Source organism: Podarcis pityusensis (genome assembly GCF_964106645.2).
Source record: "Podarcis pityusensis genome assembly, chromosome: 5".
Lineage (NCBI taxonomy): Eukaryota > Metazoa > Chordata > Lepidosauria > Squamata > Lacertidae > Podarcis > Podarcis pityusensis.
The window spans coordinates 47803210-47821643 of record NC_138032.1 but is presented as its reverse complement, the minus strand read 5'-3'; the positions used below and the strand labels follow the sequence as shown (position 1 = coordinate 47821643).

Below are 18434 nucleotides of genomic sequence, written 5' to 3'. Positions count from 1 at the left end.
CTTTAAGCCCACCCCTGTACACCTGGATGCATTAAAAAGGGCTCTTGAATCCTTCCCACTGTGGTAGATGGCCCTTTACAGGCGAGAAAATAAAGCCCAGCTTCTCCCATTTGATTTTGTGCCTATGCATCTGTTGCTCCCTCCCCTCTGTTTTCTTTCAGAACTTGACCTCCTTTGCATTCCCACAGACCTATCAGAATTCCCCCTAGTGTTTTTCCCCCCTTTCTAAAATCCCCTCCCCCTCACAAAACTTTTGGTGCCTCAAAAGCATACAGCTGTGTGCACTTTTAGCATTATCGTTAATTGAAATTGCAAGCTCAGCTCAAGACGACAACAACAACGGGCCCAGCCCCCAGCCCTTTGCAGAAGGAAGTAAACATACACAGGAAACCCACAAAGAACAGGCTTGCGATGTCAGGGGACAAGGCAGGACACCAAAACAAAAACTACAAAGCGCTGCTGTGACAGAGGGACGCTGGGGCGCACACAGAACCTTTTGATTTTGTGGAAGCACGTTAACTTCTGCTGTTCCAGCCAGAGAGTTGTGGCTGTGTCTTTAGCCAGAATGCTAAGCTGGAGGTGCCCCTGCTGCGGGTGGCGTGGGGGGAACCCGTTTCAGACCGAGGGTTGGGCTCCAATCTGAGCACCTTACCAGAGGGCCACATGCCAGGGGTGGAGAGGGCCTGAGGCAAAAGTGAGCAAGGCAGCAAAGGTGAATTTTACCTTTGCACAGGAAGCTAATTTCTACCCACACTCATACAGCCCCCTCTCTATTCTCCACCCAGGCAAGCAAGATACAGAGTACGAGGGCAGGCAGAAGACATTCAGAGGTTGGTGTGGAGAAGCTTTGCCCCTCCAGATGTGGCTGAACTCCCATCACCTCGGACCATCACCCAGGTTTGCTGGGGCTGGTGTAGTTGTAGTTCAGCAACATCTGCAGGGCAAAAGGGTTTTCCGCACCTGTTCAAGGAGTTGATGAGGCAGAATTTGTGAAGAGTGTGTGGCCTGGGGAGAGGTCCAAGAGCCAGACAGAGAGGTGGTTGGGTCCCATTGGAGCCCCAAGCCTGAGGTCCCCCACCCCTGCCCTCTTCATTATCAGTGGATTCGGAAGGCGGTCCCCTTCCCATGCAAGAGGTTTTCCCTTCCACAGGACCATATCAGCGAGCCTGGGAACAGTGATTCAACCAGCCTCCCTACACCCACCCTCCCCAATCCTGAAGATACGTTTATAAATAGGAAGCCTGGGTACAATGATAGCATCCTGAAAGCAATGCCATAACCCGATCTGCGTGTGAACTAAGTCCCTGTTGTCTCAGTAGTATTTATATTACTCTAACTCCTGTTACAAAGGAGATGAGTCATAGAGTAGAGCTAGCCAAGCAACAAAACTGCATGGCTTGCTGAAAAACTTGGGCTCAAGGATAAGCGGGCTGCATCCTGAAGCACGTTACAAGAGCACCACTCTGGAGGAGCAATGGCTAGCCAGATTTAAAAGCCATTGGACAATGCCAGTTCCCTGCAATAGGCAGGGATTATGACAGGCCTTAACATGTAGTGTCTGAGAAATCCGATACCCTAGCAACCTCATGTATGGACACTGACCCAATCAGATTTCAGTTTGCAAAGAGAAGAGAAACAGTATTTCTTCTGCATACAGATGAGCTGCAAAAATGGGTCACTTCTTTGCATTTCGGGGAGGGTAAGAGAGGTACTTCTTCTTTCCAGATCTTTGCATGGATGTGTGTGTGTGTCTGTGTGTATCTGTGTGTGCATGCTGTTTTGTTCCGTTTTGAAAAAAGCACTCACCTGGTGCAATGTGGCATTTCCAGGCTGCCAGGGCAAACTGAAGGGTTTAACATTTAGACACACTGATAAAAGTTTGCATTTTCAGGAAGACAGTTTATCAGTAACTTACCGGTTCTTTTCTAGTTCGTTGTGCGTAGATCTGGAAGATAAACCAAGAAGAAAAGGATTAGCCATTTTATAACTTCAAGAGCCAGTTCCCCTAAATTGTGAGCAGTTTTTCTCTATTAGTTACAATGGATCAGAGCAGCACATTCAACCATGCACACAAAGAACTACCGTATTTTTCCATGTATAGGACTAGGGTTTTTTACCAAAAAAACCAGGTTTAACATTGGGGCTCGTCTTATACACTGGTAATGCTGAGGGATGTTTTCTTAATTTGGAGTCCCCCAAAATAGGGGGCGTCTTATAGACGGAAAAATATGGTACTTACTGACCCTACAAGTACAGATCCTTGATTATTGTTTAAATATTTGGAGCTCTAGATCTTATTATACCAACGGTTTTCAAGGCTTGGGATTTTCATTCATTTCACTTGCTCATTGTTTCAGTCACCACCAGTGCCCTGTATGAAGCAGCGGGGCCCACAGAATCTTAGAGTTATGATACAGCTTACACAGGTTAGCTACCACAAGATGAAAACAGAGATCTGGGAGAAAGCCCTGAGTACAGTCATACCTCAGGTTGCGATTGCTGTGGGTTGCGCATTTTCGGGTTACGGATGTGCCGAAACCCGGAAGTACTGGAACGGGTTACTTCTGGGTTTCAGTGCTCGCGCATGCATAGAAGCGCTAAATCACACTTGGCACATGCGCAGAAGCGCCAAATCGTGTCACGTGCGTGCGAAGACGCAAACACTGCGGGTTGCGAACGTGCCTCCTGCATGGATCACGTTCGCAACCTGAGGTTCCACTGTACTCACGAGGCTCCTCAGATCATATTTCAGCTCCCATTGATCATCTGTTCACTTCTTCCCGTAAACAAATCAGAAGTTGAAACAGTGGAAGAGGTTTCAAACTCAGGATAAGTCATCCTGAACAAGCCAATTTACAGAAGTTTTAATTATTTTGAGCAATTTGCAAGTTTCCAAGGCCCTTTGTATTAATGAGACTGCAAAGTTTGTTTTTTATTGGCCTACATCATGGATAACATAATGGAAGCAGGAGACAATGCATGTTTGGATCCCATCAAACTTTATATTATTTAAAGTGCTAACCGTAACCAACAAGATCCTATGACTTAAAAAAAATTGACATAAAAGAATTTGAGAGCAGCATGTATATTTTATGATAGACTAACTTAAAATAAGAGGTGAGTGGCTTAGAAAAAGAATCGAAAGAAATATCCATTTGTTTGCCAATTGACATCACACTTGGTTGAAGGCCAACTATTTCCTTTTAATATATTAAAAATATTTATAACTCACCCTTCATCTACAGATACTTGGCCAGGGTGCAAAACTTTAAAAACCACCATACAACCAGCACCGAAACCCTCAAAACAAATAGAGGGAGATAAAAATAACAAAGCAGGCTAATAAGCAACTAAACCATAATATGCCTGGGCAAATAATAGGTTTTGACCTGGTGAAACAATATTGTCAGAGCCAATCTCACTTGAGGGGAGGATATTCCACAAACAGGGTGCCACCACAGAGAAGGCTCTCTTCTGCATCACCACATACCACATCTCCACCAGTGATAGGACATGCTAAAGACACTCCTTGGATCTTAAGAAAGGGGCAGGCTGATATAGGGAGAGGCACTCTATCAACATCTTAAAAAGATCCTTGAAGAATCCAAATGACAACAGAACTGACTTCAAAACTACAGTAGTTCCAAACTCAATGGCGATTCCTCTATTAAATCAGAAGCTTCTTAAGAAATAAGGGTAGGGGAACTGGTGAACAGGGCCAACTTTTGCTGGGCAAGTAGAATATACAAAGATTAATCTGAATTACTCACACCTCCAACCTGGAACTGAATGGATGGCTACATGATAAGCCACTAACTATAATATTGTCAGGAATTTGGTAGCTGGTTCTAAGAAGCACAGTCTCCTATGTTCTGATGGACAGACGCCTGGCTCCTCACCCACTGTGCAAATTATTACAAAGCCTAGAGCAGAATGCGCAAGTGTAAAAAGAAAACCAGCAACATTCAATGAACTTTTTTTTAAGCCTAAAGATGTATGAGAATTTGGAATAAAATCAAATGTAAAAACAATGGGACCCTATTGTCACATGCTATGCAGAAACTTAGAAATTAAAAAAAAAGATGAGAGGACAGAATTCACACCCTTCTGGCGTTCTCATGAGAATTCTTCTCCACCATTTTGAGATTTTGTTGACCAAGCCATTAAATGTTTGTTTGAGCTCATTGGTATAACACAGCTGAACCCCTACCCATTTCTTAGGTTGTCCCCATAATAACCAGCAGTCATCAGAATGCTATAAACATCCTTTTAATCTCCATTTTGGAACAACTACCGTATTTTTCGCCCTGTAAGACGCACTTTTTCCCCTCCAAAAATGAAGGGGAAATGTGTGTGCGTCCTATGGGGCGAACACAGGCTTTCGCTGAAGCCTGGAGAGCGAGAGGGGTCGGTGCGCACTGACCCCTCTCGCTCTCCAGGCTTCAGGAGAGCCCCACCGCCAGCCCCACAAGCTCGGGGGACAGCGGGGAGGCGGAACGCCGCCATCCTGCTGTCCCCCGACTTGGTTAGAAGGCTGGCGGGGGGGGGAGAGGGCTTCCCCCTCCCCCAGCCCCGCAAGCTCCCAGAGCGATGCCAAACTGCACGCAGCTTCGGCATGGCTCTGGGTCCCGTTCTGGGGGCTGGGGTCGGGGGAAGCTTGGGCTTCCCGCGCCTGGGGTGGGAAATAATTTTTTTTTCCCTTTATCCCCCCTCCCCAAATCTAGGTGCGTCCTATGGGCCAGTGCGTCCTATAGGGTGAAAAATACGGTAGTTTTAAATTTCACACACACACATATCATATTCCTATTCATACATGGTATTCTTCGGACTGTGCACTGTGTTAAAATACATGTATTTCAACTATTAAATAAGAATGAAAGAGGGGTGGGAGACACTACAGTTCTCCCATGTCCCAAGAAATACAAACGAAATTCCTTTGAACTGTATTTCAAGCAGCAGCATCTAAAGATATAGAAATAAAATCTGACACTGTTGTGAACTTACACATTCGAGTAATCTGTGTGTAAATTACTGTGTGTAAATCCGGTGTGTTATTAGTTTTATTTACTGTTATGTTCCTGCAGGAGATGTCTCCCTCTTCCTGGAGACTCCATTAATGGCTCCAAACCCAAAGATATGCAAGGGATTGAATTCCAACATTATAATCAAGCCAGTCATGAAGGTTGGCGCTGAAAGAACAAAGTTCGGCCCACCGCTGGGAACAAAATTAAAACAGCAGGCTCTCCCTAGTTCTTCTCACACAGGAGACTCTTTATTACTTATCTTCCTTCTATCAGACACCAAAGCTGAGGAGGGTTGCCATTTTTCCATGAAACTGGAAAGTTTATTATGTGATTTATAACCATATTGGCATAAAGTAGTGTGAATTTTCCCAGACAAGGAAGGGGGGGTGGAGGGGGGGACCTCTGCCGCTTCTAAATATATCCTGTCAGACTATTACGATGAACAATCCTTAAAATAGAAAGCATTTTGAAATACATCTAGTGTTCTCCTTGGTAACTTGAGGTATAATCAGAATTCTCTCCTCAGAAATCTTTGCCATTTCTTCCATAGCTTCCTCATAGTAAGGACACTCATAATTGCCTCTAAACTGAAAATTATAATCATTCAATGGAGTAACATCCTGACTTTCTGTTAGATTGTATACACTCATGTGTTAAGTATTGCCCACGACTGTGACTAAATTGTGCGGTTGCATAACCATCGCTCAGTTGTATGCTAGGCAGAATTTGGCTAACAGTGCACTCTTCTAAGTGTCTTTTTAGAAGTAAGCCCCACTCTCTTGACGGGGTTTACTCCCTGGTAAGTGTATGTGAACAGCAGTCTGAATCCTAGTTAGCGTTTTGTTTTTTTAAGCAGAATTTTATTCCTTATAGATGTCCACATGACCACCAGATTAATTCCATTTTTATTTCTATTTTGGTAAAAGCAGAGAAAAGAGCCTCAATACTGTATACAGCATTTACAGAATTTCTGTGAGGCTGAAGGGATGAAATGTTTGCCCAAATGATGATTTTGGTACAGGACATCACAGTGTTTCAAAGTACTAGCCTTATTACATATACACATAACGCTAGCCAGAAGTGGAGCTAAAATCTGATGAGGAAAAGGGATTAGCTGCAGAACAGCACAAACGGTTCCAATTCTTATTATTCTTGTTTACCAGATTTGACTCAATTGCACGCAGTTGTGTTTCCAGACTGGGGCCTTATATCACAAATGGGTCATTCAGATACAATCTCTCTGTGTGAGCATTTGGCTTCCACACACCCCAGTTTTCTCAATCCTGCGTATTCATTGTTTTTCCACCCATGTGGGTTTGTTGCCCCACTTCTACATCACAAAATGCACAAACTTTTTCTATTCAGGACACCTTTTCATAAACAATTCTCAGGAAGTTCACAAGAGCAAATGTTGCAAGCCTTGGTTATCTTGTTTCACAATAGAGACTTGTAGTTTTTGGGTTTTTATGTGGGGGAGGGTGGACATTTCCATTTGCTTGTTTCTAATTTTTAGTACCAAGGTTTTGCACAAGAGGGATAAAGATTTTTATCTAATTTTAAAGCCTAGAAAGTGTGGGGCAAAAGGTAAATGTGGAGGAGCCCATAGTGTCAGAGGTACATACCCCCCCTCCCACACACAGTAGAGAGATCTTGAAAAACAGCTTCTCCTAATCAGGTTGCTGAAATTCAAATGTGCCTTCAACATCACACAGTTGGTGGAAATAAGCCCACTCATATCATTTGAGCTACCAGGAAGAAAATGGTTAGATTGTGCTCAACTGGGAAGCAAATGAAAGTACAGGGGTGTTGTGTTAGAAGCCACCCACCCAAATCACACTCCCCAAAATGCTAACAAGCTTCCATACCAGCTGTAATTGCAGATGTCTTAATGGGCTGCTTTTACTTATCAGATTTTCTATAGTAAGGGGAGATCCATATTATTATTATTACTTTTGAAGCATGGACCAGTATTTTAATGGCAATGATGTCATGTGGAAACTAAAAAAAAGAACAAAAACCAAAACCAAGCCTTGCCTACATGAGCAGCACCAATTCCATAATAAACTCCTATCTGGAAGCACTCTTAGTCACAATTCAGCATAATGCTTAGAACTCCCTCAGTAAAGCAAGCTTTATTCCATCATTGTATATTTGCTGAATTTTGTGGCATTGCTCTATACTCTGCTGCCTCCATTTCATAAGGCTATGTGGTTCTTCAATGCTGACCCCTTACTTTAGAACACAGGTGGGAAATGTGGGCCCCACAATAACCCCCTCCCCCCAGCTGTCTGAGAACAAACTGGTACGTTTCTGTCATCCACGCCATGGCTTCCCCTAAAGAATCATGGGAACTGTAGTTTACCACTCACTGAGCTACAATGCCCGGCACCCTTAACAACCTAAAGATTCTTTGTGGGAAGTTATGAGCTTTAAATGTACACAGTGTGGATGTCTGTCTGTCTGTCTCCCCCCCCCCACACACACTGAAATCAGAAAGAAATAATTTCATTCAAAATTTGAAATTCAGAGGACTGGCAATTCAAACCTGATGTAGCCATGGGAAAAACTGAAGCAAATCAATCTTTATTCTGGATTAACCAGTCCAGAAGGCGTGTCCCTGGCTTTGCCAATCATTAATTCTAGCTCTGTCACTGGCATGGGCAAATGCACACACAGACATGGATCGATTACCTCCCTGCTCCCCGTCCCCAAACACACACTAAGGAATCCTCCTTTTGACAGAAAATAGGCTGCCCAGCATTTGCTATTCCTTATACAAAGTATCAGGCAGTGCAAAGTTAATTAGCGCAAGTCTTTAAGGTAATAGCTGAACAGTCACAAACAGATCTCTTGGGTAAGCCACTCCCCTCCAGCCTGACATAGTCCTAATAGTTGGGTGTAGGCTTAAAATGCTTCATCTTGGAGAAAGGCCCAGTGAATGGTCTGGAAACACCCAATATTGCAGAGTTACCAAAACTAAGCAGATGAGTAACCTGAAGGTCACAGGGCATATTATTATGATTTTAATGAAAAGTAATTTTTAATGTTTCCCAAGAATATTTGTAAAAATTATGGCCATGAGCCATCGTAGATTGCTGGATGCGGATCTCCTTCTGCATAAGGAGTGGTACGACTGTGGCATGAGCTTTTCTTCTTCTTTTAACTTCAAAAAGAGTCACGTGGATCCAAAGGTGCCCTTCCACTCAAAGCAAGATCGGATCCTACTTGGCAGAACATTTCACAATGAAGTGAAATCCAGAGGTGTTCTTCCATTTGCACAAGGTAACGTTCTCTCTTTCCCAACTGGATTTTGTATCTTGAACTGCGTATAGTTTTAAGCCTCTTTACGCATGTCCAAAACACAGTCCAATACAGAGATGGGGAACTTCTGGCTTCTAGTTGTTGCTGGACTACAATTCCCATCATCCTCTGTAACTGTTTGTGCTTGTCTGGGGCTGGTAGGAGCTGCAGTCCAACAACCACCTGGAGGGCCATAAGTTCACCATCCCTGTCCTAACAGCTGCAGTTCCTCACTGGGAAACATTGGCAAGTAAGGTGTTTGAAATCCCCCAAACCCTGCTGCAAAACAAGCTTTGCAACAGAGAAATATTTACTATGCACTGGAGAGCTTCATGTACCCAGTGTACAGGCATGCCGTTGCATAATGCCTTTGCAGCTGCAGGTACTTTGTGCAGCAAGGTCTCCCCTAGTGCTTTGCACAACAGTTTGCAGAACGACACTAGGGAGCAAACCCATTCTACCCGCCCTTCTTTGTAACCTAACCTACCACCGTCTTTTTCCCCAAAGTGGATATTACAAAGGAGGAATGTACTTTCACATTTCTAAAACAATTCATACATCAAAGCAGCTAAAGATCTTTTCACATCAAGGCAGCATGCAGAAACATATGAGCAACAGAACAATGAGGCTGTTTCTCTCCCGTCTCCCCATATAAACCCGTGTTGCTGTTGACATTCCCTGTAAACTGCAAAATCCAGGACATAGAATAGAGTCAACAGCCTTCTTGGCACATTCATACTGATGAACTTAAGAAGCGTAGGGAAGGGGACATAATTCACAGTTCTGCTGCTATACTAGACTCGTTGAAAGAAATAGGAATTCAAGAGAAGTCGTGTTTTGGAACAACACGTCCTGGAAGGTTATTTAAATGTACAGACCTGACCTAACCTGGTGAATAAAAGGCATACAACACATTGGCCCAGTTCACATGTCACATTAAACCATAATCTGATAACAAGAACGGGTTTAATGTGCATGAGTAGTATACTCGTCCAAATAACTTAATTGTGCTACAAAGAGTAGCGTACTATTGAACATGCTCAAAAGTTCCTGTGGTGTTCCTTAGAAGGCTGGATTGTCATGTTGCCTGGACTTGAGCTCATAGTTTCTTTCCTCCAAAGAAATCCTTAGTGATAACCAATGTTTGTTCTGGGCTTACTGCTTATGGTTTGTTTCAAGAAAACAATCCACAAGCCTGGTCTGAACAACAAGCCAAACTCAGTCTCCTTTCATCTGCAGTATGGCAGCAGGAGGAGGAGGGGACCACCCCTGCAGAAACATCTGAACAGAATGCACCAGCACATTTCTCATTCAAATTACACCACAGCTAGTTGAAAATCATGGTTTCATATGATGTGCTATCTAGGCCAATGACTATAATACACCCACTGGAGTATGAGGGCCAGTTTGCAAAATGGCAATTGCAATGCTTTGAGCAGGACTGCTAACCCAGACCTTTGCTACTAGTAAGTTATTGAAATATTAAGCAACGTCAAGTCCTCAGCACAACCAAGACAATGTAAAATAATACATCTGCTTAACCTAGTTTCTTTATTTAAATAAAATATGTTGTTCCAGGGAATGGAAAAACGACCTTTAGAAATACAGCCTCGTGTATACCCAAAGTTAACCCATACAGAGGCATAGAAAGTAACTCTTGGAGGAGAAGCAAGCAATCCTGGAAATTGATTGTAACTCACAATATTCTCTTTACATATATTTAAATTCACTGGAGTGTCACTACATGTGTTTTATATTTAAAATGTTACATCCATGGGCACTGCCTGTGTCTTTTTTTTTATTACTATACACTACTAAGATGGCACAGCCACTCTAAACATAATAATTATAAAAATATACTTGGGAAACAATTCATATGGCCATTTTTTACACATATAAGAGTCACCACCTGATGATTATGCAACACTTCCAATGGTATAATAAAACAGTGACCATGTTGTTGTTGTTGTTGTTTAGTCGTTTAGTCGTGTCCGACTCTTCGTGACCCCATGGACCAGAGCACGCCATGGACCAGAGCACGTGACCATGTTATCAAGGGGTAAATATAAAATACCTCTGCACTACACAAAGTTACCAGGATGCTATCTAGTGATGACTTTTCCATGTCAAAAGTGGCCATTTAAAATCAAGCCTATGTGTGAAAATAACCCAGCCTCTGTTTTCCCATGTTCACTTTTTCAATTAGAACAAATAAATGTGACTTGAAATAAAAACTGACACAGTACTGTAAATTACTTGAAGTTTGATCAGTTTCACTGCCCATCTCAAACAATGTTTCTTCGCTTGGTTTCTGGGTGCCAAGACCTTTGGGATCGGTTGGACATGTCAATTGATTTTAAATATCTGTACTGATGAATTTATATTTCCTTAAGATTTATTTTATTATTCGATTTATTATTCCGCCTTTCTTCCATGATGGAACTTAGGTTCCTAAGGTGATTGGTCTCCCATCTAAGCAAAGACCTGACTTAAGACCAGCAAGATTGCAGCATGATATGCCTTCGGCTCACACGCTGGGAGGAATGATATTAAGCTAAAATTCAGAATGGCAGAGGAAGCAATTGGGCAGGTTTGAGCTTGAGCTATGTTTTAACTTGAGGCGTAGGTCAAGTCACAGAGTGATAGTTAGAATCCAGTCAGAATGTACCTGCATCCTAACAGAGTCACATGCTTCTTCACTGGTCTACCCTCACTAGAATAAACCTAAAAATATGCTCCGGCAAAAAAAGAGATTTAGTACCATAGGGTGAAGCAGCTCAAGTAGAATGTGCAACTAGCCCAAGGTCACCCGCTGAACTTCATAGCAGAGTTTAGATTTGAGCCCAGGTCTTCCAGACCCTAGCCTTCCACTGGAGTCACACTGCCCCACTGCTGAAACCTGGTACCAAGACTCAAACTCAGAATGATAGCAACAAGTCTGTGCATTCAAACACAGGGCTACCTCAGTCACAGAAAGGTGGGAGGCAAAGAGAACATTATTTTTACAGCAGCAAAGCAATGTGTGCAAGGGGGCTCTAAATCCCCTCTGCAACTTCCCTCCCCCCCAAGCTCCAAGTGCTTTTCACCCAGCCAAGGTTACTGCTGGGATCAGAGTTCAGTGGCGTAAAAAGGTGCTCAGGGAGAGACATTCTGAGTGGAGCAAGGATTCTTCTCCATTCCATGAGATTCCTACCTTCTTTGCACGTGACGGAGGTAGTTCCACGTTTAAATGCAAGGGACTGTTGCAGTCACCTCTAGGTTGGCCCCAGGTTTTACATCTCAAAAGAATCAGCTAATCTCTTCTACAATAATATCATGTGCAGCATGATTTCTTCTTGTCTCCATGAGAGCTTGGAAGGTAGTAAAGAGCCAAGGTTGAAATATTGCAGAACTCAACCAACCAGCAAAATGTTTTGTCATAACCATTAGGAATCACTACAACACAGGAGCAGAAAGAGAATATGCCAAAGGTTTCAGCACTGAGAAACCAACAAGGAAGCAAGATTAGAGATGGATTAATATGTATGGTCTTGGAGCTACCAGCATGAGTTTGACCAAACTGCAGGAGGCAGTGGAAGACAGGAGTGCCTAGCTTGCTCTGGTCCATGGGGTCACGAAGAGTCGGAAACGCCTAAACAACAGCAATATGTATGGTCTGGAATTTGAAAGTAACCAGGAGAACTATCAGTAATCTACATTTTGATCCAGATCAGGCATTTATATTTCACTGAACATTTCTGAGTAGGGTGGTTATCAAACTATGTCTGTTAGATCTGTGGCACTTTTGCTGCAATGCTATTTGTAGAGCTCTGGGCAAAAGACACAAAAACATAGCATCAACACTAAAAAAATCAGGGTTGGACGTGGTGGTGGTGGTAAAGAGCTAGGTGTCTGTATCGGATATTTATGACCCAGGCTTAGAGAGGCCTGAGCAATATTTCAGACACTTTTGTGGTGTGTGTGTTTCATTTTCAATGTTACTAATCCATATAAACCTATATTCAGTTACAATAACATGTAATAAAATAAAAGTTACAGAACAAAAACAAAACAACTCAAACATATTGCTCAGCTTTATAGATAAAATAAAGTATCTTATTGTATCTTATTGAGGGCAGTTTCCAATATTTTCATAACATGGTAAGTTGAAAAGACACTTTTTCATAAAATCCACATATTCCAAAAGGCTTTAGGTAATATTTCTAAACTACAAGGGCAACTTCAAGACTACCTTGAAGCTTGCTTTCATGCTCAGAATGTACACATCACCAGGGTCAGACCAGTAATAACTCCAAAGGAATTTTGTTCACCATGCCTTGTGTGTATTTTCAACTACCTGTATTGAAAAAAGCTAAGAGGCACCTCTTCTTTCATTAGGCCCCTTGGATCCTGCTGTCCTCAACCAGAGTGCTTTGCTCGGGCAGGGGTAGCCAAGATGGTACCCTCAAACGGTTTCAGAGTACAACTCCCATCAGCTGCATGCTCAAAGGTGATGGGAGTTGTAGTCCACAGCATCTGGGGAGCACCACTGCATTAGGAACATTTGGTTATAGAGGACAGTTGTTGGACTAGATGACCTGCAGGTCCTTTCCAGCAAAAAGATCTCATGGCATTAAAGTCTGTAGAAGCAGAAGCCAGGATTGCAATAAAGCAGGCACAAACCTAAAGCCACAAAAATAGTGCTAACTCTTCCTCCAGAAACCTAGCAACAGCAGTGTTCAGTTTCTAAGAAATACACAGCTCCCTTTCTGATAAGTGTGGGGCGGTTCCCACAGCTGGCCTCCTACGACCAGCCCGATAGGAATATCAGACAGTCTACAGACATGCAGGAAAGCTGTGGTCTCTGTAGCTAATAAAACCTTAAAGGAGGTCATGTTGGACCTCTTGGGGCTAAATATATCATCCAGTTGTACAGGGTGTCCTGTGCCCTTCCTTTCCCCTCATGGCAATCCTATTGGGCCAGTCACTATTATTCAACCTAGTATCACCCAGCAAGCTTTGTGGCGGCATGGGAATCTGAACCTGAACCTCCCTGGTCCTAGCCTGACACTATAACCACTACACCACACTGGCTGCATTCGTGATCTTTCCTATGGGTAAACTTTTGGCCACCAAATCAGCTTTCTCAAGCCAGCAATGCTCAGCAGTTCTCCAGAGGCACCTGGTTTTAAAGCAGTCGCTAAGCTTCAGAAGTGTCAGAATAACAGAAAGACCAAGTCATCTTGCCGCATAACCAAAATATTAAGTCCATCTGGTTAGGCAGCAGCTGAAATCCAAGTGCTTTCAAGCTGGATTTCATTTGGATTAGAATCCAGTGAAAGGAGCCAACATATAGTTCCACAATATATACACCACCCCTATTTTCTTGGCCAAACAGGAAGAACAATATACATGCAGAAGTAAGCAGCCCAGTTCTGTCAAAAAGCATCGCCTACTGCAAGCCTCTCCTTTGCCACAGGGTTCTGGGATAGGAGTTCAGGCAAAACAGGTATTTTGTATCACACAAATCTGGCACATATAATTAAACTCTCTCTATCCCCAAGTATTTGCACTTCCTAGATATTACCAGGTACTGGACAACATCCCATGTGTGTGGTCTGCGTATTCTAAAAATATCAGCCCTGCAAAAGAGTTTAAGAGGCCTACATCCTACATATGTTGTCACAGCTCCAATACATTGAGGTGGGAAGAGAAGAGTCAGAAGGTAGATCTCTAAATCCATAAAATCAGGAGTAACCCAGCACAGCTGACATTGCACACAATGGTCGCTGGCATCTCAATGCCACCTGCAATCACGTTCGTCTTGTATACTGCGGCTCAGTTATCTGTCAGAATTCAGTCGTGTGTAATGAACTCGGGACACACTGCACACAACAGTGACACATTCATGTGCACCATATAGAAAACACATCTGCAAATATATATTTGGAAACACAGCTTCAGAGCCATTCACACTTTACTTTTTAAATGTGGACACATGCTACATTTTTTTAAATGCCAAACTACTTTAGCCGTGCCATCAGTTCTAAACGGTACCTGGGCATTTAAATGGTTAGGGTTCTCTGCAGTGTGCACAGAAATGGTGACTGAAAAAGGATTGGGCCCCACTTCTGTTTATTGCAGGGAAGCCCAGCCACTTAAATGGGCATGAATCATCCACAACTGATGGCACAACACATGGAATTTGCTATTTAAATTCTGGTAGTTTGAGTACTCAGGTTAAAAGAGAGAGAGAGAGATGAACAAGCCCTTACAGAATTCAAAATGATTCAATAACATCTGTATTTCATTTACCAGAAATCAAGGGCTAAAACAGAAAAAAAGGACAGAAGAAAGAGAAATTCAATCAGAATCAAAACCTGAAACAGACCAATAAGGGGTGCTTCTGGGAGTAAAACCAAAACCAAAACAAATAAACCCAAATCCATTACAACAAAACAAGTATAGAGCAAAGGATCTGGGAGGACCTTTCCATTATGATGATCCTCATGAATAAATTTTAAAACAATCTGGAAAGATCTTTTGATAATCAGTATCCATATGCCTCATTTCATGCAGACAAAAATATCCTCAATTTCTACAGACAAAAATATCCTATCAGATAAGCAGTGCAAGCCTTAACACATCAGAGAAGAAACTTCAGCAGTTTAATTCATGAAAACATTTGCAGGATCAGGACCTTGGGGGGTAACTGGCTTTTAAAAATATATCAAACCAAAACATATGCATTTACCCAGGCTTTTAACAAACAACAACAATGCCACTGTTTTATGTTGCCATTTTATGTTACTATTTTTATGGATTATGTAATTTTTTTTGGCCTTCCATGATTTTATAAGCCACTTTATGAATCTATTGAATTGAGAGATGGGTTATAAGTGGCTAAAATAAAATCAATCAAGGTTCAAATCCACTGTACACTTAAACATGAATTAGCACTTCTGAAATCAGTAAGAATTACCGTATTTACTCAAATCTAATGCTCACCTTTTTTGGCCAAATTATGTTGCGAAAATTAGGGTGTGCATTAGATTCGGTGGCACATTTACACTTGCCAACTTTTTTTAGTTGTTTCAAGGTTCTGAAAACTGAGCTGTGCGTTAGATTTGATGGGGCATTAGACTCAAGTAAATACAGTACTGCTAACTAAACTTGCATAAAATAATCCTACATAAGAGATTTTCATATCCCCTAATGGCGCTAGCAGCAATAAGGAAGTAACTTTATTTGTGTAACATTATCACTATGTTCTGTGTTGCCACTCCACAGCATGTACTTAAGAAAATGCCAGCAGCCTTGCCAATTCTCTTTCTAAACGAGGGGACAGCACACCCGACAAAGTGAAACCACTGAATTGTATACTGCCTAAACATAGCAAAACAGCAATTGACTTTTCTGACTGGGCCTAGATTTTGCAAAGAGCTTCAGGGCTCATCTGGGAAACATGACACTAAAAACAGTGCTGTGCCAGGTTTTCACAAATGTTTTTTATTTCAAAAGCAAGCGCTACGTATTGAAGGGTGCAAAAAGTTTGCAAGAAACCTCCTACCTTCTTCCATGCCTGTTCATTGCCATTGTTCCTATTGTTTTTATATATGTATGTGTATGCTTCTTCACGATGCAATTCTAGCTAACTAGGGATCACACACTGTGAACAGAATTAAGTCATCGCACAGCCATATTTGAACATACAATGATTTCAGCAAGGGCAAATGAAGCTTACCCACTGCCCTCACACTGAAGGAAAACAAGGAAAGAGAGAATGCATGCCTAAAGCTCAGGCCACCAGGCTGTTGGTCCCCAACTTGCTTCACTAGGCAATTTCATCATATGCCAGCATTACACAGCAAATGTCCCTCCCTTTCTTGTTGCACGACATGAGCTAGGACAGACAGCACATAGGAATATGGATTCAGATGCAGACACTAACCATCTCCACTGCACTGGTTTCAATAGGATACTCCTATGCAAAAAGAAGAAGAAGAAGAAGAAGAGAGATGCTGGTATGCATATTCTGCACTGATAAAAGTGCCTTGAGTACCATCACAAAATGGCTGCTAAGGACGGCCAAAGTAAGAGGTTCTAGTACTCTGTACCGGTGAGTGCTGTCACAATAAGCCTTGTGTACAACTATGTTCAGATGTGCATCCCTATGCTGCCCTAATGAAATCAACTACATGTAACTAAACTGCAGCAATGGAGCAGCAATTGTGCCTCAGCAACAGGGATACCTCCCCACCTCTACATACCTAACACCTTCCAAGGAGTTTCATACCCTTTCACAAAGGGCTGTGCAAAATTGTCCAGAAAAGGGAAGCACATTTCTCACAGAGAGAAAATGTTCATAAAACTCAGTGCTTATCTCCCATTTTGACTCAGCGCTACTTAAAAGTACTCAAAATCAGTCCCTGGACATTCCAAAACAGTGTGGCTGGAAGTATAGAAATTTGGGTGCACTTTGCATGTACATTCAGAGAAATGTCTTTGGGATGAACAAAAATATTCCAAAATAAGTACTTTTTTCAGATATCTTCTTTGAAAGAGTAGAACAGCATGATGCCAAACATTGCCCTCAGTGGCTGATTCATACATAAGTATGGAAGGATTTATTTTTGTCAGTGTAATAATAATGTTTCCTCCCCCCTCCCCATTTAGGACTATTTGTCCTTGAAAATAGTTACTGAGTTTACCAAGTATACATATAGTATACAGCAAAATCTCTTGATACTGTATAATGTATGAATGAAGGTTTCCCACCCCCCAAAACAAGTATGCCCCATGACCTTATTGAGCTACTCATTCTCTCAATAGGTTTCTCTATTTTCCATTATAGACCAATGCAATGCAATGGAGTCTGGGTTAGATCTACACTTAACTTACAATATCCACTTTGGCAAAGGAGATTGTGCTGTTTAGAAGCTAGAAGCCAATCTTCATGCATGTCTACTTAGGAGCAAGTCTTAAATCAACAGGACCCAAATTCCGTGCTCAGAAATGCCTTGTCTCTATAAATATGCTTAATATTGCACCATTGGTTCTGAAGGAAATTCCATACAGTTCAAATTAATTTGACAGAGCCAGGACTAGTAAAGGATGATAGGGGATATGGCCCTTGCCTGGTGGTATAAGAAGAGAAAAGGAGCCAAGGGGAAAGAGGTCCCCTCACAAACCTTAATTTTAAATCCTAGCAAGGCCCACTTTTGCCTTCTGTCCCTTTAACGAGCATCTTCCCACAATGATGACAGCTAAACGTGCTCTTCTAAAAATAAAAGCATGAATTGGATTGCAACACAAATAGTCAAGCCTACGGACCAAAATACCATAGCACTCTACTTACTCTACCTTACTCAGCATCAAGTCACTGTATTAGGTGTTTCAGAGATGCCACAAGTTTTGTTATAGAGCAACTCTCTCCGAATTGTCCACTTCCATTTTCCTACACAAGCTGGGTGTGAAGCTGCACCTCCTGACTTTGCCTACTAACAGCTACCAGTGCTCTCAGCCTCAATTTGCCGTATCCTTTCATGAACCCTGTTAGACTGAGGGATTACACAACAGACCATTTTAACTTCATTAACCTGATTATATGTTGGAAAAAGCATCCGTCTGCATGCATGCGGCTTTCTTGATTTCCTGCTCATGCAATAATGCTTTGGCTATTGAAGAGCCACCGAGGCTGCAATCCACCCGACTCCACTCCCACACAAGTCCTATTGAAACAATTCAGGGTTGTTCGGGAGCAGTACATGGGGAAGCACAGCTTTGGCATGCATGGCTGAAATGAGTAACTGCTGGGCGAGCAGACGCGTTAACCACCCCTTCAGTTATAATGAGACAAAATGACATCCGTGTAGAAAACTGAAAATCCAACCCCGACCCCCGTTCACAACAAATAAGCACTAAAATAGTGAATGTCCAGAATAAGGACGCGACAAGAGTATATTTCATAGGGGTGAAAACGTGCAGAGGTGTCACCCAACAAAGCAAAGGCTGCATTCACATACAAGGTTAAACCATTAAGGATGGTTAGCTAAACCATACTGTGCACGAGATGCCTGGCTTAAAGCTGTGTCTGAACCTGCAGTCATGGGTCAAACAGTCCAGGATTGC

General features: G+C 42.4%; 1 protein-coding gene and 1 long non-coding RNA gene across 4 annotated transcripts in view; one reads left to right on the top strand and one right to left on the bottom strand.

Moving 5' to 3' along the window:
• Positions 1–18434, bottom strand: part of MXI1 (MAX interactor 1, dimerization protein) — a 75647-nt gene that overhangs the window by 37372 nt on the left and 19841 nt on the right. For all 3 annotated transcript variants that reach the window (XM_081005945.1, XM_081005944.1, XM_081005946.1), the window contains exon 3: positions 1916–1945. In XM_081005945.1, the coding sequence (XP_080862071.1) occupies positions 1916–1945 (30 nt within the window). The remainder of the gene's footprint in view (positions 1–1915; positions 1946–18434) is intronic.
• On the top strand, positions 1284–5249 carry LOC308477430. Its single transcript, XR_013986558.1, has 2 exons — positions 1284–1699; positions 5085–5249. It is a non-coding gene; the product is annotated as an uncharacterized lncRNA (long non-coding RNA).